This window comes from Eurypyga helias, unplaced genomic scaffold (genome assembly GCF_000690775.1).
Source record: "Eurypyga helias isolate BGI_N326 unplaced genomic scaffold, ASM69077v1 scaffold3066, whole genome shotgun sequence".
Taxonomy (NCBI): domain Eukaryota; kingdom Metazoa; phylum Chordata; class Aves; order Eurypygiformes; family Eurypygidae; genus Eurypyga; species Eurypyga helias.
In genome coordinates, this window is record NW_010257098.1 from 11,781 (window position 1) to 39,502 (window position 27,722).

General features: G+C 42.0%; 1 protein-coding gene across 1 annotated transcript; it reads left to right on the forward strand.

Annotated features, from left to right (window-relative positions):
* SUCO (SUN domain containing ossification factor) lies at positions 1 to 27,722 on the forward strand (the record flags this gene model as incomplete). The annotated part of the gene is made up of 22 exons (XM_010153877.1): positions 1 to 109; positions 2,353 to 2,454; positions 3,781 to 3,926; positions 7,728 to 7,878; positions 9,427 to 9,547; positions 9,780 to 9,904; positions 10,380 to 10,447; positions 10,881 to 10,988; positions 12,103 to 12,208; positions 14,063 to 14,083; positions 14,319 to 14,374; positions 15,728 to 15,819; positions 16,423 to 16,488; positions 18,390 to 18,464; positions 18,919 to 19,012; positions 19,576 to 20,742; positions 21,587 to 21,674; positions 23,002 to 23,106; positions 24,579 to 24,733; positions 25,085 to 25,176; positions 26,609 to 26,664; positions 26,824 to 27,722. Coding segments are annotated over 22 exons (3,550 nt in total), but the record flags the coding sequence as incomplete, so codon positions are not given.

Consider the following 27,722-nt stretch of genomic DNA (forward strand, 5'->3'; position numbering starts at 1 on the left):
GCTTCCTGTTTGGCATGTCTTTTGTAAAGACAGTCCTTCATCGGCAGTGCAATATGCTTCAGGTGATGCTTGTGCCCTGGCAAATGATGATGAAAATGTCCAGGAGAAGGTATGCTGAATAAATCATGTTAATTAGCTACACATTCTGATGTTATATTTAATAATAATAATAAAAGCTTTATACACTTTGATTCATAGGGTCTACTTGGTGAGAATGTTTAACGTACACTGTTCTCTGAACCATGATGTTATCTTCCCACATTTTTAGTTTCCTTTATTTCAAGTTTGTTGCAGTTATGAAACAGTAGAGCTGGACAGTGTGTGTCTGTGTGTGCAACAAACAATGAAGTTAGGAATGGTGGCTCAGCCTGTGCTTATTTATTTGGGTGTCAGATTTTAGAAGAAGTGGTCGTCGGGGATAAGTCTCTCTGGAGACCAAAATGGCCTGGATAAGTCTAGGCTGCAGTATGCCAGCTGTGTCTTGTGTTGTGTTAAAAATCCCATGCACAAATTATGGCTGTCCTAAATAGAAAGTCGGAGGTTGTTCTATGAAATCAGTAATTATCACTTTGTTTTCCTTCTGTTTAATTAAAAAAAAAAGCTGAAATACATGTGAAGTGCTAATAAACAAGATTCTGTCCCTTTCTTATTCGTATTACTGAGGACTACGGGTTAAATTGAGCGTGATAGTCGCACCCTGATTTACTCATTACAGGTTTCAGCATCTTGCAGTTTCCCAGCGAGTTCCCAAGCTGTTGAGTCATATCAGAAAGTCATGGTAATTTCATTTATTTACACAGGTAAAGTCAGTCCTGTGATAAGCATGGGTAGCAGTGATGTTGGTCTTCCCGTTTTCCCCCATCAGTCAGTAGTAGTGCTAATCCAGGCCCTCATTCCAAGAAAACTTCTATATGCTGCATCAAAAATGGAACATTGGTGTTGAGCGTTCTAGTTGACTCAAGCAGAGAGCTACCTGACCAGGAAAAAATACTCGAGCATTTCAACATCTAGGGTAGCTGTATTGTTTTTTTGCCGGCTTGTGTGGCCAAATAGCGTTCAGTTCTGTTCTTCTGGCTGCTTGGAAAAGGTCTGCTTGAGTTAATGGCTGACGTAATAAAACTGGAAAGATCCAAGTAAGCTGTGAGACTGGGAAGCCACTGGTGTATGTCTTCCTACTTTTTTTTTTCAACATTCTTCCCTTCATTCTATTAACATTAGCATCGTTAAACAGATTTCTAATCTTAAACCCAAAGATGTGAAAGCTCGTACGTGATACTGTGCTTTTTACTCATGAAAGAAAAACCTCTTGGGTGTATGAGAAGCCTTGAGCACGTTACTCCTAACTAGGCTGCTGGAGCAGCCTTGCAGCCCTTGATCAGTTGTCGCTTTGAGGCACTGATGCTATTTAATCTTAGGGACTAGGATGTGAGCTAATAATATTTGGGGGAAAAAATGTTGCTTAGCGGTTGTCTTTGAGATTTGGCTGCTCAGATTTGTGCTTCCTGCTTTTCCAGTGTATGCCTTAACTCTCTCAAGTCCGTATGATCATGTATAACATAGCAGCCCATTTTGGATCTGAAGACTAGCCCTTCCAGTGTTTGACCACAGGATTTTAGACAGCCCTTATAAAATGAGGGCTGTCTAAATTTCTACCAGATTTCTTGCTGTATTATAAAGTATTGCTCAAAAATAACTCACATATGTTGTAGTTAAAACTTTAAAAAGTTTGAGGGGAAAACTTTCTTTTAAATTCTTGTTAGTTCTACAGTCTGGTGGTTTTAAAACTTCCCCCCCCAAAGTGTGTATTCTTTATTTTGGAAGTTCACTGTGCTTGATTGTAAATCTTTAGCTGTAAAAGAAATAGCTGCTTTAAAAGGCTACAGCAGACTTGTGAAATTATTCTAGTTCTGCTGACAAGACTGCTGTAACTGAAACATGGCAAGTGCTATTTTTTTTTTAATGATTGTTTGTTGCAAGTCATCTTAGGATTTTCTGCCCCCCTCCCCCTCCTATTTTGGGCAGCAAGGACATAGGGAGGATTTGTCAACACGGGAGGCAACAGCAGAATGAGTAACTTTGCTTAGCACACAAATGAGACGGTTGGAGACAATGCTAAAAGAGTCTTTGCTGCGAAGATTTAGCTGCATTGTTTTAACTTCCTGTGCTCCTTGTACAAGTGAGATTTTAAACACGTGGGCTGTGGCTCTGAAGAGTCTTGTAGCTTAACTTCTTGGTGATACTTTGATGATAGTAAAGGTAGTGCTGTTCAGGCTGTACCAAAGGTAACTCCTCTTACTAGAATAAGGCCTGTGTTATTACATGCTTACTGTTGTTTCACCTTTACGATACCAGGGGGAAGAGGCTGGTCCCAGACTGGAGCCCGAGCATGCAGACTCAAGTACACCGAGTTACTCTGCAGAAGAGCTACTTGATGACTTTACAAAATCTGACCAGGCAAGGCTTTTACTTCGTTCACTGTCTCCCTACACTCTTCAAATGCTTATTGGATTTCAGACTCTTTCATTTTTAGTTAACTAAAGCTCATAGTAACAATCTGTTGCATTTCACTGCATGTGGCATTACTGTTAGACTCATGTTTCCGATGAAGGAGAAAATGTGTAAGCGAACAGATCGTGCATTTTCCACGTGCTTAAGTAATAATAAGAGTAACAATATTTGTAGGTGCTGACTAAATTAATCTTTCAAAGATAAATTAAAATTGGATGTTATAGGTATGGATGTCTCTTAGAAGGTTTTCTTATGTTTATTTTATATCTGAGGTCTTTTTATGTAGGTTAGACTTGGGGATCATAACAGTTGTTTTAGCTTTGATCCTTCCTGACTTCTGTCAGTTTAATTTCCTTTGTTAAAATGGTTGTTTCAGTTGTACGTGCCATTAATACAGTGCTTGTCGTTAAGTGTTATGGATCCCAAAAGATGATTGATTTGTTATATATTGTTGTTTTGTAGCTTACAGGACATCATACGTAGGACGTACTTCTGAACATATCTTGCGTGGTTTAGCTATGCCATTATATAGTAAAGCATTCCAGACCTCTTCGTGTTCTGTTAGATGACTCAGTAACCCAGCTGTTGACGAGAGGCTCTTGTTTAATAGCGTTTTCTATTGCTGCAAGAGTTAATCTGACCTGCTTCAGTGGTTATGTACTCTTCCAGATTTAGAAAGCCTTATTCAGATTATGCTGTGGAAGGACTTAGGAAAACTGTAGACTTAGAATAATTAAGACTCAAGACTGCAAGACTCAGAAGTGATAAGCCATTTATCTTTGTTAATTTACAACAGGGAGTAGACTCTTAGATCACTTTGGACCTCCACTGGAGTGATAAAATTGAAAGCCTTCCCCAAAATTAAGTTTAGGATGAAAATAGTAAGTGTGAATTTTATTGTAGTGGAGCATCCAAACAGAACTACTTATTTCAGCTGCTGAAATACTCAAGCTTGTTTTCCTGTAGCTGTCTCTTGAGAGTTATGCACAGCTGAGGAAGCTCTTGCACGTGCTTTCTCCAATTAATATTTTTACACTACTGTTGCAGGCTATCGAAGAGTGTTGCAACAATCACAGTAGCACTGAATACCACCTAGGTTTGTGAGGAAAGGAAACTTATTTCTTGACTGTGTTGCAGTCAGCTTTTTCAGGGTCATTGATGACAGAAGTCTGAACTGTGGAATTGTCACAACTCTATACTAGATGACACTGTATGAACGGTTTTCCTAGTCAGGTTTTGAAAAACGTGTGTTCATCTGTAATGTTTTCACAGACTGCAGAAGTGAGTGAAGCAAGCCAGCCTGAAGCTGAGACTCCACCGTCAGTCGACTTAGATGAAGCTTCGTCTAGCATAGTTGCAAGCACTGAAAACATTTCCAGTTCACCTACCTCAGAGATACCTCCAGTCTCACAGCCCGAGTAAGCTTTTTTATTCCTTTGTTTGGTCTTTGGGGGAGTATCACTTACCCTGATGTTGTTAAAGCGTTACCCCTTCAGGTTTAGTAGGGATAGGACTGGCTACACACGATTCTTTTGCTGTACTTTGGTTTATGGTGTCAGTGCTAATGGAATATGCCATCATTTACTCAGTGTGTGGATTGGGTTGTTTACTTGCACGGAGTGTTGTACTATTGCCATTACAGTTTCTAAGCTGCTGCTTTGACAGGAAAAAATCCAATGTCTTTTATGAGCTAGGCAATCTGTACTATAAAAGCCCTCAGGCCTTTACCATTGGGGTTTCTGCCCTTCACAAATGTGCTTTCACAACTATGATAACCAGCATCAAAGCTGCTTCAGCAATGGCCTCTGCTTTCAGCGAAGGAAGGACGTTGCAGGGTTTTCTTCCAGCAGGTGCAACAGAACAGTCCTTTCTGTTATAAAGAGATGTTTGAAATAGTGAATTTTAGTATAAACACAACCCAGGAAGTTTCTAATTCTGGTACCTAGTGTATTGCAGAGCTACCTCTGCTGCAGGCAGTCTCCAGGAGTTGCTGTGCTTAATTTTGTTTCTTTAGTGGGATGCTGTGCATGAAATGTGAACTGTCGTAGGGAAGTCAGTGTGTCTGTACTTCTAGGTACTTTTCACAAAACTCTCTTGGGCTTTTTAGTATGTGCTGAGGGGAATATATTCTTCTGATTGTCTGCTGATAAAGAACTAATGTTTTGGTAGATAAAAATTCAACATATTAATAATGAAGTGGATTTCTTTGGTGTTTTGGGTTTTTAAGAGTCCAGTGTTTCTGGTTTACTGAATTTAGTTTCTTTACCATAGAAAGGCTGTGGAACCGTTGTCTGCTGACTGATCTTGCCTAGTCTGCTGGGGCTAATGCTCAAGTGCCTTTTGATACTTCATAAGTGTCTTTAATTGCAAATCTTCAAAACTCAAGCTTCCCAAATAGGCAGTTTTTATGAAGCAGAACCAAAATTTAATTTCGGCGTGGTTTTGTGTGTCTTGTGTTGACTACGGTACTGATCTGTGTAACGTGTCATAAACCCTACTGGTGTCGGGTCTTAGGAGGAGATTCAGGTATCTCCTGAATCACCACCTTGGTATCTCGTAGTTGCTGAAAACAGCCTTGCTGTCTGAGTTGGGGAATACCAGAGTGATGAACTCTGAAGACTCGAACTGTGAGGCAAATGAAAATGGAAACTTGTTTAGGAACACCTGATTTGTTAGTTGGTGCTTGGCAGTAGTGTTCTGACACTGGTACCATTTACAGGAAGAAAGGGTGGAGAGATCATAGGAGACACCCATATTTACACGTTATTTCAAACTTCGGTTTAGCTTTTAATAGTAATGGGTGGTCTCTTTTTGTACAGGTGAATATCCAGAGCAGCTGTAGCCCGACTCCATAGTTAAACAAAATTTTAAAAAGACTCAGTTGCATTTGTTTTCTTTAGACATAATTTTTCCTGTAGTAGATGCTGGTTCCCATCAGCGTACCCAAGTCCAGGTCCCTGAGGTATTACCGGTCTGATATTCCAGCAGGACTTCTTCGTCAAAATACTCTGGAAGTAATTTTATTCCAAACTATTTTTACTTTGTAATGAATCTTTTTTAGGACAGCACTGATTATAGCTTTTCTATCCAGACCTAATCCAGGGATAACTTTGTGAAAAATAATAATGAGCTTCTCTTCTGGCTGCAAGTAGAGACAGCTGCTGTGTGAAATGAGCTTGGTATTGTGCTTTATAACAAATAAAAGTACCCAAAGGAGAGGGAGCACTGCAGCTTTTAGGCTTGTGTTCCTCACCACCTCCCAGAATTAGTTACTTGAGGCCAGTTGGGTACACCCTGATACCAAGGTATATTTAAGTTGATACTTGTCCCATATTTTATTCAGTTGATAGTTACTCAGACTGTCATCTATCCACTGAAATCAAGGGTATGTGGAGCTTTTTAATTTGAAGTGTAGTGATCAACCCTCCTGCAGTCAGTAGTGTTGTTCAGTTGATAGTTATTCAGACTGTCACCTATCCACTGAAATCAAGGGCATGTGGAGCTTTTTAATTTTAAGCGTAGTGGTCAACCCTCCTGCAGTCAGTAGTGTTGCATGCAGGGCTAAGCTGTGTGCATTTTGGGGCATTCTGGGAAACTACTTTCTGTTTGTACCTATGTTTTGGGGCATTCCGGGAAACTACTTTCTGTTTGTACCTAATAAATTCTTGTGTTCCTAGCATTTGTTATATTTTGCTACATAGCAAAAAGTCTTGAATACCTATGAGGGTGTGGTTTTTTTTTTTTGTTTATACTGTGGGAACTTTATCCATGCAAGGTTCTAAAACTGGCATTTGTTATGTTTTGCTACATAGCAAAAAATCTTGAAGACCTATGAGGTTTTTTTGGTTTATACTGTGGGAACTTTATCCATGCAAGGTTCTAAAATTGGCTTCCTGGGTTTGTGCTGCTGCTCCTGTTGATAATTGTAGCAGTCAGAAAAAAGAAAGATTCCCTTTTAAGTTGCTGACGTGCTGTTTGGCCGTTCTGTATCATGATATTGGATTAACCTAGTTTGCTGCTGACATGGAAGAAAGTTTTTGTTGAAATTTAGGAGGCAGAATAAAGCTTTCATTTAGATCTGGTTCATGACCTTCTGGATCAATATGAAAGTCATCCCTGTACTGGGGAAGAGAGGACAGTCACAGATATTATCAACTGAAAGTTGTTATTTGTCCATCTTCTCCCCACCCATTGCATCGTTCCTGAAGAGCATATAGGGGGGCTTTCTTTTTGGTTTTTGCCTTAGGATTTGTCTGATGCCATGTGTTCAGCCTTGCTGGGAGAAAAAGTAAAGCAGTGGGCAGAATAACTGGTCTGGGCTGTTGATGCAGCTTGGATAAATGGTCTAATGGGTTATGTCACTTTGATTACACTAGGAAAAAATACTTAGTGGAAAGGATGTCTGGCTGGCTCTGCTATATGTCATTGTGCCACCCCTCTTCTGCTCTAGTTTTACCCCGATTCTGTTCTAAACTGCTGCACGTTGGCTTGGGAACATTAGGAGCTTTTAGTGGTGGACTCGAGTCTCATGTTGGATCCTTTTTTGAAAGGGAAAATTGCTGGCAGTCATGTAACTCTGAAGCGGTTCTTAATTTGTAGTGGTGATGGGGAAAATCTATCCATTGCAGTGTTTAAGATGTTAGATGAGAAGATGAGAAGCTGGCTTTGTGTTCCTTTTGCTGAGACAAGCAGTCTGGCAGAGGAAATTCCATTCTTGCATGGGTACAGCTGAGAATGCAATTCCACAAGTATTGCATACTTCATTCCTCTTTTCTTAAATGCTTCTGTGAGACTGTTGGTTTTATGTAACTTTCAAATATCTTTAGTTATGCGAGTCGATTAGCAGGGTTACCTCTGTTATCAGAAGGGTAAAACCCATGTTATTTCTTTCCCTTCAGTGCAATAGAAAATTCCCGTGCTGACACCCCTGTAGTCAGCTCTAGCGAAGCTGAGCAGTCAGAACCTGACTGTGATATTGGTGGGACACTTGAGGCTGACCCTCAGAGTGAGCCTTCCTCTTTTGTCAGCCCACCAGAAAGGTGAGTATTGGAGTAGGTTGTGAGTCTGAATAATTTAAAGGTAATTGTTCTTTCCTGTCCTGGCCTCGCAACAAACACTTGCATGTGCTTGCTTATCTCCATATTTGTGTGCGTGTTTAATATTGCATGTGGCTGAAAATGTGATCGGTTTGTAGGCTCTAATACTCTTAAACCTTTCAGCCTTGCAGGTCAGCATATAGAGAACATATCATCTTCACATGGCAAGGGAAAGAAGACAAAATCCGAGTTTGAGTCAAAAGTTTCAGCAGCTGAAAAGGGGGCGGATGAGCAAAAATCTGCTCTGAATGCCTCTGAGAACCTAAAAAGGGAGGTAAGCAGTACTGATATCCAGGCAGTACACATGGGAGCCTAATGCCCTCTTGGGTTGTGACCATTGTTAAAGATGAGTGATACCCATCACTTCTGACTGCCACTGCATAAATGGGCAGCCCTCACATCGTGAGCGCTGCGTGTGGTCCTCATGCTGCCATCTCCGTAAGGCTGAAAAGGGCAGCAAGGCTGTGACCCAGTGGCACAGAACAGTTTTTCCGAAGCTAAGGCACTTCAGGTGGAAGACTTGGGGAAATCGGAACTATCTGGAGCAGAATCCAGGAGAAAGTGGAAACTTTTAAACTGTCCCTGGTAACTTGGATAACTTTTAAAACTGAAGATAGTTTTCCCAGGATTATTGAACAGAGTACGGTGTGCCTTTAAAATAATTACCTGCAGTCAGGAAAGAACACCCTACAGACAAAGGGGTTTTTAAATAACCGTTATTTAAAGAAACCCAAGATTTTCTTTGTTTAATCTAATGCTTTAAAGACTGCAATTTAAATAATTAAATTGGCATTGGCCTGATGTCACAGTCAAGCAAGAACATGATTTCGCATTGCTTACTCTGTTTTTTTGACTTGGTGCTTCATCGTAGTCTGAGGAGGATCTTATATCCTGAACTTTCTTGGGAGAGGAAGATACGGATTGGTTGGTTTGGTTTTTTTTCAGGTGCCCTCATTTCTAAGTATATGTGGGGATGTATTTTTGGGTACACCACCTCTAAAGTTGTGTTGCAGTGCAGTTGTGAAGAATTCTGTCGCTTTTGTCTGAGTACGTGGGTTTGACTCTTCTGTGAGGGCTTTCAGCTTTAGAACTATGTGTGGGATAATTCCTGCTTTAAGTGGAGGAAAAACATCAGCTTACAAAGCATGCATTCTGGAAACTACCTGTAGAGTGGTGCCTACAAAATTGTCTTGGGATGTCCAAATACACTTGGAATGTGTAGCAAAAGCTTCTAGCATGACTGGTGGTGCGCTGAAAATGTGGACAAAGGAGAAGATAAGGCTTGAAATGGTGTAGCGGGTGGTTAATTTAAAAGGGTTTGTCGCTTTGTTGGGTGAGCCCAAAACACTGTATCTTTGATCATTAAACATAAAGTAAACCATTTTTAAACAGTATCTCATTCTGCTGTTTTTTTGAGGTGTTCAGAAGCTCCAGGGAACCTCTGGAATTCTGACATGACCAATAATCCAGATTTCTGCTGCAGGGAAACCTTTTCTCCTTAGGAGGAGGAAAGGCAAATATCTTCACGAAAAAGCAGACATTTTGAGACAGAACTAAGTAAGACTAATGTTTTAGTTTGGCCACAAAAAGTACCAGCGTCTCAGTGAAAGGGTCTATTAATTCTGGGAGGAAATCGTAGCATGCTTTTTTTTTCTGGCTTGTGAGCTTACCTTGGCTCTGAGTTTTGAACACGGGTTTGAGCGATGTGTCTGCTGCTGACTTGGTGAGAGTGTGCTCTTACCTTTTTTTTTCCCCCCCCTGAATTCAGGTTCATCTTTGTTGGTACTGAAAAATATTCACGATTGGTGGTTCTCTTTTGCAGAAAGACTACAAGAAAACAGGAGAAATTGACCCTACATCGGTGATAACTCCAAAGGACCCTGGAGACATTCCAACATTTGATGAATGGAAAAAGAAAGTCATGGAAGTGGAGAAAGAAAAGAGTAAGTTCAGGATTCATTGGATTGACTGAAATACAGCCCATTTCCATCTTGTCTCATATTTGAATAGTGAAACTATCTGAAATTGGAACACAGCCCAGAGCTTCATTTTTCTCCTAGGACTACATAATTGGTAGCATTGGTTACGTAAAAGCAGTGAGCAGAAGGTCCCCGAAGGTGAAAATAGTGTTTGCCTGTGTGGTTTGTTACAGTAGCAATATTTTCTTGTTCCTAGGTCAGTCAATGCACCCTTCTGCTGTTGGTGGGCAGCACTCCACCAAAAAGGTCCAGAAAAACAGAAATAACTACGCCTCTGTTGAGTGTGGTGCCAAAATTCTGGCAGCGAATCCAGAGGCAAAGGTAAGCATTCGCTGATTATTGGTGTGTTGTTTCAGTTTGCTCTTACGCAAGAAGTAGTACAGAGTACGCTTACTTCAGACTGGACGCTGACTTCTGAAGTCATCTTGCATTTTTGTGTGTTCTGCTTTACAAAAATGGAACATAAACTGTCCCTTTAAGGGGGATTCCTATAGTTTAGGTCTTGATGTGAATTTGGAAGGGAGAGCGGAGTCTACTCGATACAGAAATTGAACAAAGTTATGGTAAATAGCTCGCCATAGTAACTACTCAGTGGTTGCCCAAAAGTAGTGTGGCACGCTGTCTCCTGTATAATACCTTACTTAGAATCCCATGAAACTTGTTACTAGTCTACGTGTAACTAATGTCAAAGTCTTTTGGAGAGAAGGGGGAAACCCCTTGGTGCTGCGTTAGTATCTACCATACAATTCAAAATAATAATTCTCTACAATTGAAAATACTAATTCTCTTCACACAGAGCACTTCTGCTATTTTGATGGAAAACATGGACCTGTACATGCTCAATCCTTGCAGTACTAAAATCTGGTAGGTAACCGGGGTGTGCTGCTATGACAGGAGCAGTTTGAGTTTTCCGTTGCTGTGGGACTGTGTGTATCCTGCGGGACTGATGTGACCTTGGTGTGTCTGTGCCTGAAATGTGTGTGTAAAACCTTGACAGGTTTAGCAGTGGACGCTGCGTACTCCCCCCAAGAATTCTCTCTGGTATTAAGAACTAAGTGCAAGGGGGTAACTTGATTCACGTCAGTATTTGTAGGTTTTGCGTAATTCTAGTCTTACACAAGGGAAAGCACTGAGTGTTCGAGTAAAGATTTGGGTTTCTTCCCCCGGCTGTCAGATGGTTGTAGGACACAATTGCCGCTTACCATGTGCTAACTGGTGTTTCAGGTGTGGCTTAAATGATGCCTGTTATCCATTTAAAAAAGTGCTTTTTCATAATTACTTGCTTTTTGTCTTTGAGGTTTGTTATCGAGCTCTGTGAACCGGTCCAAGTAAAGCAGCTCGACATTGCAAATCACGAATTATTCTCTTCCACTCCTAAGGACTTTCTGGTGTCTATTAGTGACAGGTATGTTATCAAAACCCGCACTTCTGGATGAAAAATGAAATAATGATTGAATAGATGGCTTTGTAAAACAGAATCTCTGTATACTTGTTATTGTGCAAAGTGTAATTCACTGTGAAATGACTTGGATTTTCTTTGTGTACATTATCAGCTGCTAACATTTTCTTTTCATAGGTGTAACTGAGTCTTAGAAGTCATGTTTTGTCTTGTCTTTACTGTATTTTTTTTGTCACCTCAAAAAACAAAAGGGAAAAATGTATTGAAAAGGAGCAATGGTGTGGTAGAAACTATATTAGCTGAGTAGTGGATAGCAGATCATAAAATGATCATTCCTTAACAGAATTCCACTGGGGTTGTGGGCTGTCTCCTTCCTTGTCATTCAGACCGTTTTCACATAACTTAAACTGTCTTTAGTGCTGAACTGTCCAAAAAAACCCCCAACTACTTACCCAAAAAGCACACTATCGAGGAAGTGGAAGGGCTAAGAATACTGCTGGTTGGCCAAATGGCTGATTGAAGGGTGGCTTTACTCTATTTTAGGCAGTGTTGTACCCCCAGTACTTTTGGGAGTGAGCAGATTATTCTTTTATGTGAAAGAACAGATACTTGCACAGTGAATCGAAAATCCTCACTTTAGCACTCATCTCCACGCTTGATCTGTTGCCTGTTTCTAGTTCTGCTTTGCTTAGTTTCTTGCTGCTTGCTTACAGTAATACATACAGCCTGTCTGTCACTTGTGTGGCGTGTTCTTCAGCGTTCATCTGAGGTGGCTTTTTCGGTTCCAGAAATTTTACTGTAGGCTCGTTGAATTTCAGTAATTGGGTGAAGTTTGGGGTTTCATCTTTGACGGGCTTGCATGTTATTTTAAGTTTGTGAAGAGGTGCTGCTGAGGTTTTGTGTTGTTGCAAGCCTTATCTTGCAGCTCTTCTTTCCATAAAAAACATAGTCCTGCTGTCTTACAACTGAAGAAAAATAAAACCAAACCCCAATAACAGCAAAAAAAACCCCAAACCCAAAGTATTCCTTCTGTGAAAAGGCGATTTGGGAAACTTCAGCAAATGTCTGTAAACAGTGGGTTCTTACATTCCATTAGCTGACTCCATTCTTTCTTTTCTAGGTATCCAACAAACAAATGGATCAAATTAGGTACTTTCCATGCCAGAGATGAGAGAAATGTCCAAAGCTTTCCTCTGGATGAACAGATGTATGCAAAATATGTGAAGGTAACTTAAAAGCATCCCTACGTCTCAGGGAAGGGGGGGTTTGCTGGGCTTACCCTGTATAACAGCATCCAGCAACACCTGTTATCAAAGCATGCTTTTATCCTTAATTGCACTAGTTTCGTTAGTGTGATTGGCCACGTACTAAACCCTTGTCTCACAATTGCAAGTATATGACTTTTCTCATAATGGTAACTGAGAGGATCTTGGGAAGCACCTATTACCCTGTGTCCAAGTACTTAGTTGCTATCTGAATTAAGAAAAATCTAGTGTTCTACTCTAGCTGGCTTCACCAACAGTCTCCTGAATATAAAATTAGAAGCATCAACCTTTTCTCTCTTGGCTGTGCCTGGTTTGCCTACTTACGTACCCCCTCCCCGGAGCACAGATCAGACTAGGCCTGTGTCTTGATGCTTTTGTGCCGTGTTCTGCTGTAGGGTTCTAAAGTGAATCTGCAAGAGTAAGCATTTGAATTCTGGGACTCCTCAGCAGACTCCAAGTGTGGTTTTGCAGTCATTTGGTCGTAACTGCGCCTCCTGCAGATTGTTTAGGCTTGCTGCTACTTGGAGCGCTTGCCATGACCTCTCCACCTTCAAAGTAACTTGCAGCAAGCAAATCTTTACTCAGGAGACGCAAAGAGAGTAGAACTCCATAAATAACGTGGTACTTGGGTTGGGTTAAAAGCTTTTGTGGAAATATTGGCATGAACTGAAGGCTCAAATTCAAATAAGATACAGATTTAGGTCCTTTCTGGTGACATGTTATCTTCCAATTATGGTGCTTGCCAAAAAAAAAAATTGGTTTGTGCTACTGAATTACCATTTGTGCTTTCATGAAGTCGTAGTTATGAATGATAGTTATCTAACTTCTCTACCCAGAAATTCTGCATGAGTCACAGGATACAGATTTCATTCATTTGTAATTCTGCTTTCTGGCTGAATTAATGCCTTAAGGTAGCTGGCATCTTACTTGTCACTGAAATTCCACAGTGCTGCTAGATGCTGCAGCACTCCATCCCTTGGCAGATAGTGTTCTGCCTTGGATGGTGTAGCATGGTAACATTTCCAAAGGGTTTTTCTTGGGAAGCTTTTACTTCATAGCACAAACTGTAAGCAAGTTCTAAGTGTGCCTAGTCTACAGAAGTGTCAAGCTTTTTCAAAACGTTTCATTTTTGAAGTGGCTTCATGAACTTGTATCAAAAATAATGGATTTTAAGAGTGCTTTTATGGGAATAGTTATCTTGATCTGACTTGCAGATTGTTACAGTCCTTCATGGCTAGTGTCTACATAGTGGTTTAACAAATGTGTTCTGCACTTGCAGTCTAATTTAGGTGAAATATCAGTGTGTGGTCAAGTTCTCGCTAGAAATACACTGAAGCTTCCAAATATATCATCAGATGCTCTGGGCATTTTCTTCCAGTAGTGCTTCTAAACACTGAAGCATGTTACATTGAGCTTAAAGCAGTAGCTATCCATAGAATGCCTGCTATGAGGTTTTTTTTTTTCCTTTTGAGTCACTTGGTGATCTGCACTTTAAGGGAAAAAAAATACACTTGGGGTTTAACACACTTCAGTACTCTGGCTGCAGTTGTGCTGCCTAGAAGACTCTGGTAACTTAAATTCTTTAATAAATGACTTGTTGCATGTTACCTACTATCTGCCAGGTACGAGGGCTAGATGGAAACTTGCTCCCTAAAGGCAGATGTAGAAGTGCAGCTTCATCCTTCGTAACTTGTCATCTTAGGCATTTAGAGCACTGAATTACAACCAACAGGACTCGGTAGTTGCCTGTGGCATGTGTTCAGCCTTTGTACTGACATCTTGTTTTTTGTTTTCTTTTCCTTTCTCTTGCTTCAGATGTTCATCAAGTACATAAAGGTTAGCAACCTCTTCTTTTGGAATGACGAATGCATGGGGCTTGGGGTGTTCTTTGCTGCGACTCAGCGCTTTAACGCATGGCAAGAACAAACCTTTCGGTCTTCTCTCTTACGGGCAATCTGCAAATCCCTTGAGTAAACAAAACTTGCAGTTTCAAGATGGGATGTATGTGTTAAATGAACTCTTGATTCTGTGGGTCTTTGGAGTTTTATTTTAGGTACCTTTTATTCTTTAGGTGGAGTTGATATCGCACTTTGGATCGGAACATTTTTGTCCCTTAAGTCTTATAAGGTAATATCTTAAGCGTTTTGCTTCGTCTTGCTTTGCAGTGAGGATTAGTGCCTTTTAGTGACACTTGGGCAACAGATGCTGTTTCTCAGTTTAAGTTATTTGAAATTGAAGTAGCCTAAATGACTTGCTGAGTAGTGTGCTTCACATCTGTTGAACGGAGGTTTGAATTGTTTGATTTCATTCTCCAGTATGTAAGGAATAGCTTATTGGGGGAGGGGGTAGTGGTGGTGTTAGGAAGCAGGAGCATGAGCAGCCTTGGAGGAGGACATGAGCATTTCAAGGCTGACCAGGCAAAATAAGGAGCAAGTGGTGAACTAAAGAGGAGGTGTGGCGAGTGCTTTTGGGAAGCTGCTGTGTTGTGTGGCACCCCAGGTACATGCAGTTAGTAGTGCTTGCAATATCTGACTCGGAACAGCTGGGTGTGTAGGTCAGAGGATAATCAGCTTCTGCACTGCTCCAAAAAAAAACCAAAACCAACAAAAAAAAACCCAAACCCCCTGCAATTCTTCTGTCAAAGCTATGTCGGGATTTGAACCTGGGAACTTGAGTGTTGTAAGCCAAAACATGTTTTCATGTTTTGACTACTTTAAATTGATTTGATTTTGGTAGAGCAAGTCAGAATCTAGCATGCAAAGTGAGATAGTCATAGAATCATAGAACGGTTTGGGTTGGAAGGGACCTTAAAGATCATCCAGTCCCACCCCCTGCCATGGGCAGGGACACCTTCCACTAGACCAGGTTGCTCCAAGCCTCATCCAGCCTGGCCTTGGACACTTCCAGGGATGGGGCATCCACAGCTTCTCTGGGCAACCTGTCCCAGTGCCTCCCCACCCTCTCCAGGAAGAATTTCTTCCTGATGTCCAATCTCAATCTACCCTCTGTCAGTTTAAACCCATTATCCCATGTCCTGTCACTACAGGCCCTTGTAAAACACACACACACACACACACCCAGCTTCCTTGTAGGCCCCTTCAGGTACTAGAGGTCATGGATAAGACACTCCTAAAGTTACTCAGGGGTGTAGCTGATGAAGAGGTGTGAGAGCTTAAGACAACGATGTCTAGGTATGAGTTCAAGTTAAAAAGGAGGAAAAGTCTGTCTGGAATTACTGAAACTAAAACCAGGATCTTGTTTTGGTCCAGCACTGAAAAGCATGCAGTGGAATTTGTGGATACAAGCTGGAGAAAATAAGCATACCTGGTGCTTGGTCTTGGTTAACTGAAAGCAGCTATTGCTTATTTGTTTACTATGTTATAGATTATTAATATTGCTTTTCCAATTATCAATTATGTCAAGTAATTGTGCGATTAATAGACTAATACTAGGTTTTTATTTTTAAAACCTTGTCCATAGGGTATTTGGTACTAGTATGGTTGAAGAGTATGAAGAAATAGCTGACTCTCAGTATCAGTCTGAACGCCAAGAGCTCTTTGATGAGGATTACGGTAAGCAAATGATTTCTGCATCTTTAGCTGTTCAGACATGTCTTGTGCTACTCTGACTTCTCACTCCCTGCGTATGCTAAAGGATTTGGCTGATAAGTTCACTCTTACTGTCTTACTGACAGTATTATAAATAAATAATCAAAGCAGCTCTCAAGTAACAGCTTTATTCTTAGTGTCCAGAGACCATTTCTGGCAATTATTTGTATGATCAATGCTGCAGGCTATAGGGAAGGTGCTTATTTTGGTTTGCAAACTTTGTGTTTAAATAAAAAAATAGAGAAAACCTACCTCCAGCACTCGTGAGGAGGGAAGTGGTGGAGCTCCATACGAAGCTCAGTGAGCAGTTTGCTGCATTTATGGCATGAATCCTGAGGAAACTGGAGCTTGAACCCTGAATCTCTTTGGGTTTCTTGTCTTTGGATTTCTCATTGTTTGGAGCTTGATATGTCAGTATATAATCTCTGACCTTTCACTCTTCTTTCTGTTTTATTTTCACACTGCCAAGCTGACATAGTTGAATGGCATGTTAAATCTTGAAGGTTTATTTTCTTTGCCCATGACACATTCGATTTTGACAGTCATAAGTGGTGTTTTTGTATGTAGATTATCTATTGGATTACAATACAGGGGAAGACAAGTCTTCAAAAAATCTCCTTGGCTCTGCTACAAGTGAGTATGATTTTTATTAGAAGAAATTATTAAACAGCTTATGGTGATTCCTATGTAATTGCATAGGAATAAATAGGAACAATGTGAAGTTGGGGTGTCATTCTTAGTGTTGTAAAAACAGAACTTTCCAGATCTCTATTGTTTGGAAACTTTGCTTTCTATATGTAAGAATCCTGAGCACTTACAATAATACGGATCTTACACAGGGCTGTAAATACCCAGCACTGAAGTGCTGTAGAACCTTCATTATTCGGAACTTGGAAATCAATGAGTTTTGTTCACTGTCTCAGAAATGCAGTGACTTTCTATTGGTTATCTCAGTTCTAAAGCTGCGACGAAAAGATTTGAAACATTTGTTATTGATAGTGCTTTAGACAGACAGTTGAGCACTGAAACGTTGTGGTGGTCTTTATTTAGTTCTGGGTGGTGGATCTTGTGGAGACCTTTCACCTCTGGCAGGGCAGTCAGTGTTCCCTTCTTTGAAAGAATACTGAGTTTGTGGGTGTCTTTTTTTTTGGTGGTTGTTTTTTCATATGTGCATGCTTGGACAAATGAGAAACTTCCTTTTTGCATCGTTTGTCTTAAATAGGCAGATACACAGTGAGAAAGAGGGATCTCTGAGGAGGAGATAGTGGGCTGCTCAGACATTTGGTCTCGTAAGAAGTATTTGCAGTCTTCTGCTAGTCTAACCTGTGAGGGCAGCTCACTGTGTTTCCTCCTGCAGTTCTCCTTGACTGGCAGCCCTCTAATACCAACTCTTAATTCTCCCTCTTTTTCTGCTTCTCCATCAATAATAAGAAACTTCTCATGCAAGTTTTGGAGGAAAGGCAGAACCGAGGTTCTCAACAGAGCTTCCTGGAGTCTTAATAATAAGATGCATCTCTAACTTTATAAACTTACCCATGTGACATACAAGGCAGATGTATGTTGGTGGGTGGGGGAGCAATGGGCAAAATTGGGCCAATTTTTGAGTGTTTACACTAAGGTGTTCTTTCCCTGTTCCTTATCTTGTAAATAAGCCTGGCAGTGGTGATTGATTGCAATATCAAGTTCAAAGAGTTAGCTCTGTCTGATATGTGCTGATACAGAGCAGACCCTCTTGGCATTTACTTATCTGATTTTTTTTTTGAAAGGGGGGAAAAAAACTGTTCTACTTAAACAGATTTTAAAAAAAAAGTATCTAAGCCAGACCTGTCGATATTTGTCACGGTTTTTTTTTTCCAGTTGCCTTGACTGAAAGATTGTGTTCAAGTAACAGATTAAGTGTAGGTTTTCTTCTTCAGATCTTAAAATATTTAGAATTGTTACGTTGGAGCCGTATTGCAGCCAAAAGTAAGATTAGGGGTTAGTGAGGGGAGGTATGGTGCAAAGTGGAGTCCAGCTTAGTTGGAATGAATCTTTAGTCTTCTGTGTCTCTCCTGCTGTGTTCAGAAGCAGCATTCAGTCTTGCTCATTAGCAAATGACATTTCTTGACTCACTTATTATAACAAATAGTCCAACCTGTCTTCAGTAGGGTTCCTAATTTTGAGTGTTCAAGCTCTAAATTTCTGATTTAGGCTCTTCCCCAGTGGTTCATTCACTCAGATTGTCAGAAAATTCCATGCTTCAGTAGTCTTCGTGTGTGTCCTTGGTGTCAGTGGACTCATGATCAGTGAGCACTTCTGACAGGTGTTAGAAGTTCTAGGTTAGAAGGTAAAGTTTAGATAGGGGTGTTCAGATACAGGTTTCTAGCTTATGAACTGATCCTTCAAAACCAGCAGATGCATCCAGTGCCATAGAATGATGGGATTTTTTTATGTCTGTGTGCTGTGATTCATTTTAAGGAAGTATTACAGACTAGCAGGTTGCTCAGTGGTGCTCATCTCTGGACCATCTGACTATCCCTTGTTTTCTCTTTCAGATGCTATCCTGAGTATGGTGAATATTGCTGCTAATATGCTTGGAGCCAAAACTGAAGAGTCCTCTGAAGCTGAAGGTATCAATATATACCTTTTTTTATTAAAAGCATTCTGGAAAATTTAATTTCTCTTTATTTTGTTGAATTTTTCTGTGAGGGGTTGGATGATCTAATTTTAAATGGCTTTTTTCACCTTTGGTGGCATACCTGATTAGTGCCATAGGCTTCTCATCCTACTGACTCTGAAATGTGGAACAAAGATGCTGAATTAGCTGGGGAGGGAACAGGTGCAAAGATAACATGTTTGCTCAGCTATATTCTGAGATCTTTACTCCGAGTTACCCAGTTTCATTTGTAAATGTAACTTGCTGCTTCTTCCTGGAAATAAACTGTTGTTAGCACTTTCATTCAAGTAACTTAGACATCTGCAGTTAATTTGGTAGTGCAGTTAGTCTGAAAAAAAAAAAATCAAATCAAACTCAAGGATGGTTCTTGACTCTTTATGCTCATGTTTTCCTCCTTCCTGCAGCAGGGAACAAAAGTGTGTCTGAAAATGTCACTGCTACCCCTGCAACTTCAACAGCTGCACCACGACTGCCTGAACCGACCCCTGTTCCTTCACCAGAGTAAGTGATGGGGGTTGGGTGTGTTTTCACTATGTTGGGAGCAGAGATGGACGTGCACCAGCCTCACGTGTAGTAGAATGCCCAGATACAGCACACTGCCTTAAGTAAAAAGGCAAGTGTCTGTGTTCTGTGGTAATATAGTACCCAGGGAAATTAACTGCTGTAGCTACTGTTTATAGCCACTTCTGTTACAATACATTTTGCTTTGACACTTGCTTGTTGAGAGACTGAGGAAGGTGAGCGGGAAGGTTGCCATTCCTGCATTTGAAGATTGCAGCAGCAGAGTAAGGTGCTTGCTGTGTAAGAACTTAGTGATATTTGAACTGGTGACTTTTTTCAGGGGTCAGAGGGAAGGGGCAATATGTGTTTGAGGAGGCTCACTGGCATAGAAGCAAGCGTTGAATGAGGAAATACTAACTTACGGAATTTCTGACTGTATCCAAACTGGCCTTTGGTCGCTGGATTAAGCTTTGAATTTCTAAGAGATCCTAATTCTGCAGTCTTCCAGAGCAGGCATGTGAAACTGTTGAAGTAACAGCCTGTCTTTAACTCTTTCTTTGTAGACTTGTCACTACAGATATTTCACAGATAGATAAAGAGCAGTTACTTGTGGATTTGACCAAAGAAAGTCCTATTGTTCAGCTAGTACAAGAGTATGAAGAAGATACAAGCCAGTCAACGGTAACCTTGCTGCCCAGCGATGATCAGGAAGAAGAAGCATTGGCGTGGTTTGAGCTCGAGACGGAAAAGTACTGCTATGACATGTCAACAGTGTGTTGTATTTCCACCTTTTCGGAATATCTGTTCAAGTGGTGTTCAGTTGCAGTAGCCATGCATCGGCAGCGTGGTAAAACTGAAGGAAAACGAGGGCAGGGTGACTCTGCTGATGTTCAGCAGCCGCAAGTGGTTCAGACTGAATCTGTACACACGCCGGTCGATGAGTCTCCGCCTGAGCCATTGGACAGCAGAGTTGAGACACCGTCTGGATCTACTGTTGCAGTTGACTTCAGCAGTGTGGTCCATGAGGAGATCAGGAATGAGACCACAGATTCGATAGAACTGGAGCCGAGCCATACTCAAACTGTCTCTCAATCCCTCCTCTTGGAAATTACTTCTGAAGTTAAGCTGTTGCCAACCACAGACGTGGCGTTGGAGCCCGCGAAAGATGACGCAGGGCAGCTGGCACCCAGGGGGACTCCCCAGGTGGATTTGGCTGAGATCAGTGCAGAAATGGAAAAGGCTGAGAGTTCTAGTGCAGAAGAAAAGCCTGTGGCTTCTGAGACCAGTGTGTCCACTGAGGTGAAGGAGATGAGCACGAAAGAGACTGTTGCTACTCCAGTGGTTTCAAAGCCTACAGAGACTGTTCTGCAGCCAGAATATGCAGCAGGCATGTTAGCCAGTGATGCTGGAGAAGGAAAGGAAAGCACTCCAGAAATGCAGAAACCTCTTTTGCCTCCTGTTGACTCTTCTGTAGTTGCCGAAACAAAGGAGGATGATCAGGCAACTGAAGAAGCTTTAATGGCGATTCCTGTCTCTGGGGGACAGCAGAGAACAGCTACGGACTTCTATGCTGAATTGCAGAATTCAACGGATCTAGGCTATGCTAACGGGAATCTTGTCCATGGATCTAATCAAAAGGAGTCCGTTTTCATGCGCCTTAACAATCGCATAAAAGCCCTGGAAGTAAACATGTCTCTCAGCAGCCGTTACTTAGAAGAACTTAGTCAGAGGTAAGTCTGAGGAAGACTGGTAAGAGTCTACCGTACGTAAACGTGTTTTTAGCCACCTGTACGAAGGAACATACGTGGGAAGTAAGGCACTGGAAGTGGAGTATAGTGTAAATCACAGTGTGAAACTTTATGGAAAATTGAGAAAAGTACCTAATCCTAGGTTGCTCCCGGAGACCTGAGTGTCTGTGGGTGGCAGGGGTTCTCTTTCTGTGTTTCCAGATACAATCACTTTGGAGGAATGTTGCTATGGGTTTTCTTAAAAGGATAAAGTGCTGCCAGGATGTAGGTGCTAATCCTGTCCCTAATCCTTTCTACAAAAGGGCACATCCTCCTGTTGCTGTTAGTAAAGGATGCAGTCCTGCAATGCCTTCTTTACTAAACAGATTGCACTTAAACCACCATGTTATCCCAATAACTGAGAAGGGAGCATGGAGAGGGAACCCAGTATGTTCTGTAAAGGATGTAGTTACATTAGTGGTTATCTGTAATGCTCCTCAGCCGTAGGAGAATCAGGAAGTGTTCCTGTTTCAGAACTGGTCCCAAGGAAGAGGCTCTTCCTTATATTTACTGTTGTGTTGTCTGTCTTGGCAGTCTGGAAATTGGCACGAAGCTCTTAAGACATTGAGAGAGATTTGACTTTAACCTTTGGGGGGGAGAACCCACAAAAAACCCTGAAAAGAGACAAATCCCTGTTTTATATCTGAAACATGAAATGCCACTTGACGTTTAAATGGAACTTAAAAGTCAAAGAGAAGCTCTCTTCTGGTGTAACGGTGTTTTCTGAAGCCGAGTGCTGAGGAGTGTTATAAACTTGCGTTTTGGACCTTTGCGCTCTTTGTTTTAGGTACCGAAAGCAAATGGAAGAAATGCAGAAGGCTTTCAATAAAACAATAATAAAACTTCAGAACACCTCGAGAATTGCAGAAGAGCAGGTATGGTTTGTTGGAGTACTTCAGCTTTCCTAGGCAGGAAAACACTTAGGTTTAAGAAAGAGTTGCAAGGAGCCACAGAAATTCTTTCAACTGAAGTTTATTAGCTATGTATTTGTGTTTTAAAAGCAACTCCATTCCATGCTTCCCAATCCTTTAGTTTGTAATACAATTTTTCAGAGAATTCCCAGTCACTTTAGAATTAAAGCCACTTCCAGCTGTTTTCTGATTTTTGGATTTGAAATAAAAATTAGTTGCCAGCTGGTAATGGCTACACCTCTTAACTTTTTCATTGACAGAGACATTTATCCAAGTAGTTTCCAACCCTTGTTTCTTGGTTGTAGCTGCCCTCAAAAGCACTTTTTTTTTCTTCTGAACTTGGTTTGGTTTTCATCTCTGATTTGAGGTATGGATAGACAGTTACCCTGGTATTGCGAAGAGCTAACCTCTGGAAAGGGATACAGTAATGGCTTATGCCAAATTTACATTTGGAAGTGTGGTACATGTAAAAAAAAGAGCTTTAGTTTCTTCTTTAGAAAGTGATTTAAGGAAGTGGGAGCTGAAGGAGAGGTTTTCCCTGCTCTGCCATCCTAGCTTTCCTGAGCAGCTGTGAAATACAGCGCTACCAGCAGTGCTGAATAATCACTAGAGCAACTGTGCCTGTGGCATAGCTGGCTTAATCCCAGACTGTCCAAAAATGTCTGAAGTGCAGTCCCAGGCCTGTAGTCTCATCCATCCAGAGGAAGAGGAGAGCAGCTTGCCTGACACTGTGTATGCCTGTTCTTTCCTGCTCGTTTTGAATAGCATTAAATGCTGCTCAGTCTGAGGTTCTCCTCTTGATTAACCTCCCTGATATTCTTCTCACCTTTCTCTAATTTCTCATAGGATTAAGGGTCGTGTTAGGGCTTTTTCCAGGAGACGATACCTGCAAAGGACTCGTTCCTGGCTGGCTTGGGCTCCTGACATTAAGTGGCTGGCCACCTGATCCCAGAGCCCAAGTGATGTGTCAGCCCTTAGGCTGTAGCTCTGCCTGGTATTTTGTGACATGACGGCGCTCAACTTCCTGGTGGTTGTTGATGGAGCTGGCTAATTAATCTGCCTTTTGTGAAGATGGCAGAAGTCTCTGTAATGAAATCTACCTGGCATTTAACAAAATGTTATTTGGGAAGTAAAAATGTTGTTGGTTTTACATGTGTATATGACTAGTGCTTATAAACAGTTTAAATAGGCATGTGGCCACGAAATGCCAGGCCGAGTCAGAACCCTGACTCGGTATGTGATCGTGGAGACCTGACCACTAAACGGCGTTCTGTGACTCCCTTTCGTACAGGATCAGCGGCAAACAGAAGCAATCCAGCTGCTACAAGCACAGCTCACCAACATGACCCAGCTAGTTTCCAATCTGTCGACAACCGTGGCGGAATTGAAACGTGAGGTAATTATAATCCCGCAATATGGCACAAGAAGTCCCAGGAAACAGATGCATAAACTTGTCTCAGTTTGAAGAGGAGTCTTTAAATGAAGCTTTTCCTTTGAGAAATTGTCTGTAGTCTTGCTTTCAGCCTGCTTTAGCCAAAGGAGAGGAGGAAAGTTTGAGTTGCTTGAGCTGATTTGTGCACAGCAAGATTGGTAATACTTTCTACTACAGCCCTACTAGGCCCATGTCTGTAGTCTGAGCTAATAGTAAAGATAAAACTCAGAATAATTTAATATCTCAGCCTTCCTGTAGTGCATTGGAAGGGATATTTTTCTGTGAAACGATTCTTAATGAAATTAGAAGACTAACCACTGTCTTTGAAATGGCAGTAATAGGATTAGGGGAGTCTTGGCAACAATATTAGGAGCATGTTCTCCAGCCTGGGATTTCAAGCAGTACCGTGAACGTACTTTTTCTGTGAACATGACCTTTTTCTGTGCATGTTGCCCAAGACACCTCTTGGGGTGTTCTCTAACGCTTGGTGAGACCCCTCCTTTGGCTGGCTGCCTGATCTGTTCGAGTGCTGGCTTTTAACCGGGATTTGACAGTAGTGCTCAAGGGTATGTTAGATCCTGGAATGTCAACACATGGATTTCCTGCAACTCAGCTCTGGTCCCTGGAGTCTCAGTGGGAGACATTGGAAAGCGGGGAGGTTTAGATTAGATATCAGGAAGAAGTTCTTCACGGAGAGGGTGGGGAGGCACTGGGACAGGTTGCCCAGAGAAGCTGTGGAGGCCCCATCCCTGGAAGTGTCCAAGGCCAGGCTGGATGAGGCTTGGAACAACCTGGTCTAGTGGAAGATGTCCCTGCCCATGGCAGGGGGGTTGGAACTAGATGATCTTTAAGGTCCCTTCCAACCCAAACCATTCTGTGATTCTATGATTTGCTCAAGTTACTTCCTTAGTATGCTTCCCTGTGGAAAGCAGATTCTTTTCAGATGGGTTTGAACACTTTGTGAGGAGCAAGATGGCACTTCTTTAAGTGGTGGTAGTACCATAGCTGGAGAACTCCTGTCCTCTGGTACCAGCTGGTGCTTTTCAGCCTGCAGTCCTTGAACGCTGCATAGCCAATAGGCCACATTCGACCTCTGCAGAAATAGCCAAACTGGAACAAATGTTAGCAGATTCCTTTCAGATGGGTTTGAACGCTCTTTGTGAGGAGCAAGACGGCACTTCTTTAAGTGGTGGTAGGACCATAGTTGGAGAACTCCTGTCCTCTGTTACCAGCTGGTGCTTTTCAGCCTGCAGTCCTTGAACGCTGCATAGCCAATAGGCCACATTCGACCTCTGCAGAAATAGCCAAACTGGAACAAATGTTGAGTGAAATGAAGGAAAGTGACTTGAGAACATGTCAGTTGTGTTCTTCTAATGTTTAAAAATGTGAGAATAATATTATCATTAAACTATAACGACTGTGTCAAATTCTTCCAGGTGTCTGACCGGCAGACCTACCTTGTGATCGCTCTAGTTCTCTGCGTCATCCTGGGCTTGGTGCTTTGTGTGCAGCGGTGCAGAAGCCCTTCCCAGTTCTCTGAGGATTACCTCTCAAAAATTCCCAAAAGTAATCACTACCCTAGCCCCAAAAGGTACTGTGTTTATAGTTGGAGCTTAATTGTTCTTGCAGCTTTTATTGATGTTTTCTAAATCTGCTGGGACTGGCACATCTGCTGTAATTCCTTCTGCAGGCTCAACATGGATAGCGGAGAGCCATTACTGCTTCGCAGTCACGCTCTCCCCGGAGCGTTTTGGCGCTCGTGCACTTAGCATGCCTCGATAGCTTGTTGCAAACAGAGCACTGCCTGTGTTTGCCAGGCTTTCTTGGGCACCTCAGCCAATAGTTCTGTCCTCTGCCAAAGATGCCCCTTAATGAAAAATGCGTATGACACCGTCCTGAGAAAAACACGTTTTGAAAAAGCTCTGTGGGTTTTGTTTCCTAGGTGTTTTTCCTCCTATGATGATATGAATTTGAAAAGAAGAACTTCTCTTCCACTGGTGAGATCGCAGTCTTTTCAGCTGGCTGGTAAAGAAGGTATTCTTCCCGTTCCTGTACGTCTGGTCCCCAGCGTTACGCTCCTGGGGCCCCACAGTGCGTGTGTGAAGGCGGAGCTGCGGGTTGATGTCAAAGCGCACTGGATTACCGTAGTCGAGGCAGAGGGTCTGTAGGACAAGGCGGTTCACAGACAAGTTAGCAGACACTCAGAACTGTGCTAAATCACGCTGAAATGTTAAATGTCATCTTTGCCCTGTGTTTATAAATGCCTCTATAACTTATATCATTTATACTCTACAGGTGTTTTCTTGAGGTTAGTAGCAATCCATGCAGGCATTCATGCCTACAGAGCTTTGAAGCTTGCTCAAAGTGTGGGTGGTTTTCTCTTTTTTTGGTGTGTGGGGTGTTTTATTTGTAATGCCGGATGTGGGAAATCTGAATGCCCTACTTCTCAGGGGTCCTAATGGCCCATCTTTGAAACCTGGCAAATATATAAGATCCAAATTTTTCCACTATAATATAGAAACTTGGACTATTTATCTTGGGTATGAGTGATGATCTGGTCTTTTACACTTGGGATGACTGAAGTTTGGTTTTGCATGATGATGGCCTAAAAAACCAAAAATGTTGCAGGCTGCAGTGACCACCAAGCATGCAGCTGGCGGTGCTTTTCTTAGTGCAGCAGACTTGCGCCCCTTTTTATCTTGGGTATGAGTGATGATCTGGTCTTTTCAGTACTGATGTTACACTCGGGATGACTTAAGTTTGGTTTTGCATGATGATGATGGCCTAAAAAACCAAAAATGTTGCAGGCTGCAGTGACCACCAAGCATGCAGCTGGCGGTGCTTTTCTTAGTGCAGCAGACTTGCGCACCTTTTTTTTTTCTTTTGTCCTGTGAAAAAACTATATGGAAACCCCTGAGTTGAATTGGGAACATACTGCAGTAGAAACTAGCTAAAGTGTAGACTTTTTTTTTTTGCAAAACTATGCTTTTTTGGAGTTCTCCCATGCTTTGGCTTGGAAGAACGATTTACAGAGCCCTGATGGAGGAGTCGTGTCAGTCTGAACGCTTGTGTCCTTTGTAGGTGCACATCCTTCTAGGATCTGCCCTCTCATGGGCAGGCTGGCCAGGAAACGCTTCCCAGCAGTTTGTTTTGCTAACAGCCCGTTTTTGTGGAAGCTAAATTTTGCTGACTGTTGCTCCTTTTCCCCCAAGGGTATGCTATCTCAGGCTCTCCAATGGCTGACCTATCAGAAGGTCAAGAGCGTATCGCTGAGAGCTGCCACGGCAGCGCGGAGGAATTCCTCAGCGCTGAGTTCACTCTGTGTGTTGCACCCCCGTTAGCGTGCACGTTTTTGCTCCTCTTACAAGTTAAGCGGGGTAGTTTGTCGTGCTGTTGTTTGTTTGGAATTGCGCTGCGCTCGAGCTGGCAGTCTCGGGGATGCTAACGCCTGTCCCCTGTGTTACAGTGGATCCGGAGGACCTGTACATTGTCGAACCCCTGAAGTTTTCCCCAGAGAAGAAGGTAAGGTGGCTGTGGGAGGGCAGGCTGGGCTGAGCCTCTCTGCCGGCAGGTGGGGCAGGTTTGGGCCCCGTTCCCCCACGCTGCTTCCTCCCTTGGTTTTTACGCTCTGCTTGCCTTCCGCAACCTAACTGTTTCTCTTTTTTTCACTTGTGGTTTCAGAAAAAACGTTGCAAATACAAAAGTGAAAAAATAGAGACTATTAAGCCAGTGACAGAGCCTCTGCATCCCATAGCCAATGGAGAAATTAAAGGAAGGAAGCCGTTTACAAACCAGAGGGACTTTTCTAACATTGGGGAAGTTTATCACTCTTCGTATAAGGGCCCTCCGTCCGAAGGAAGCTCCGAAACGTCATCGCAGTCCGAGGAGTCCTACTTCTGTGGCATTTCAGCGTGTACGAGTCTGTGCAACGGACAGACCCAAAAGACAAAAACTGAGAAGAGGGCTATCAAACGAAGACGGTCTAAAGCTTCAGACCAAGGGAAGCTCATAAAAACTCTGATACAGACTAAGTCAGGGTCAATGCCAAGCCTGCATGACATAATCAAAGGAAACAAAGATTTAACGGTGGGAACACTTGGTGTCACGGCAGTTTCTGGACACATCTAAAACTAGCTGAACTTCTCAAACAGGAGAGCGTTTGTTCGCTTGAGAACAGTCTGTGGTATTCTGTGGGAGGATAGTGGGAGACAAAGAGCTCAACTAATTGGAAAGTATTCAGAAATTTGGTTTCTGCCTTTTTAAATAGATGGGATTGTGTCAATCTTGGCTATAAGCTGCAGCTTTAAAAGGCTGATAATTTCCTATGAGAACAGCTTGGGGGGAGGGAGGGCAGGGTTCATTTTATAAAGGTTTTTTTTCACAGTTCCTGGGGCAGAGATTTTTTGAAACCCAGTTTGTTGGGTGGAATAGGGATAAAAGCCTAATCCTCTTCCTTTAGCTTTGTTCCTATTTCTTGCACCTTCCCATATTTATGTGCCTTTTGTCTATTTATAAACGCCACTGGAAGAGGGGAGATACAATTGTTTGTCATTTGATTTATTTTGTAATTTCTCTAGCTT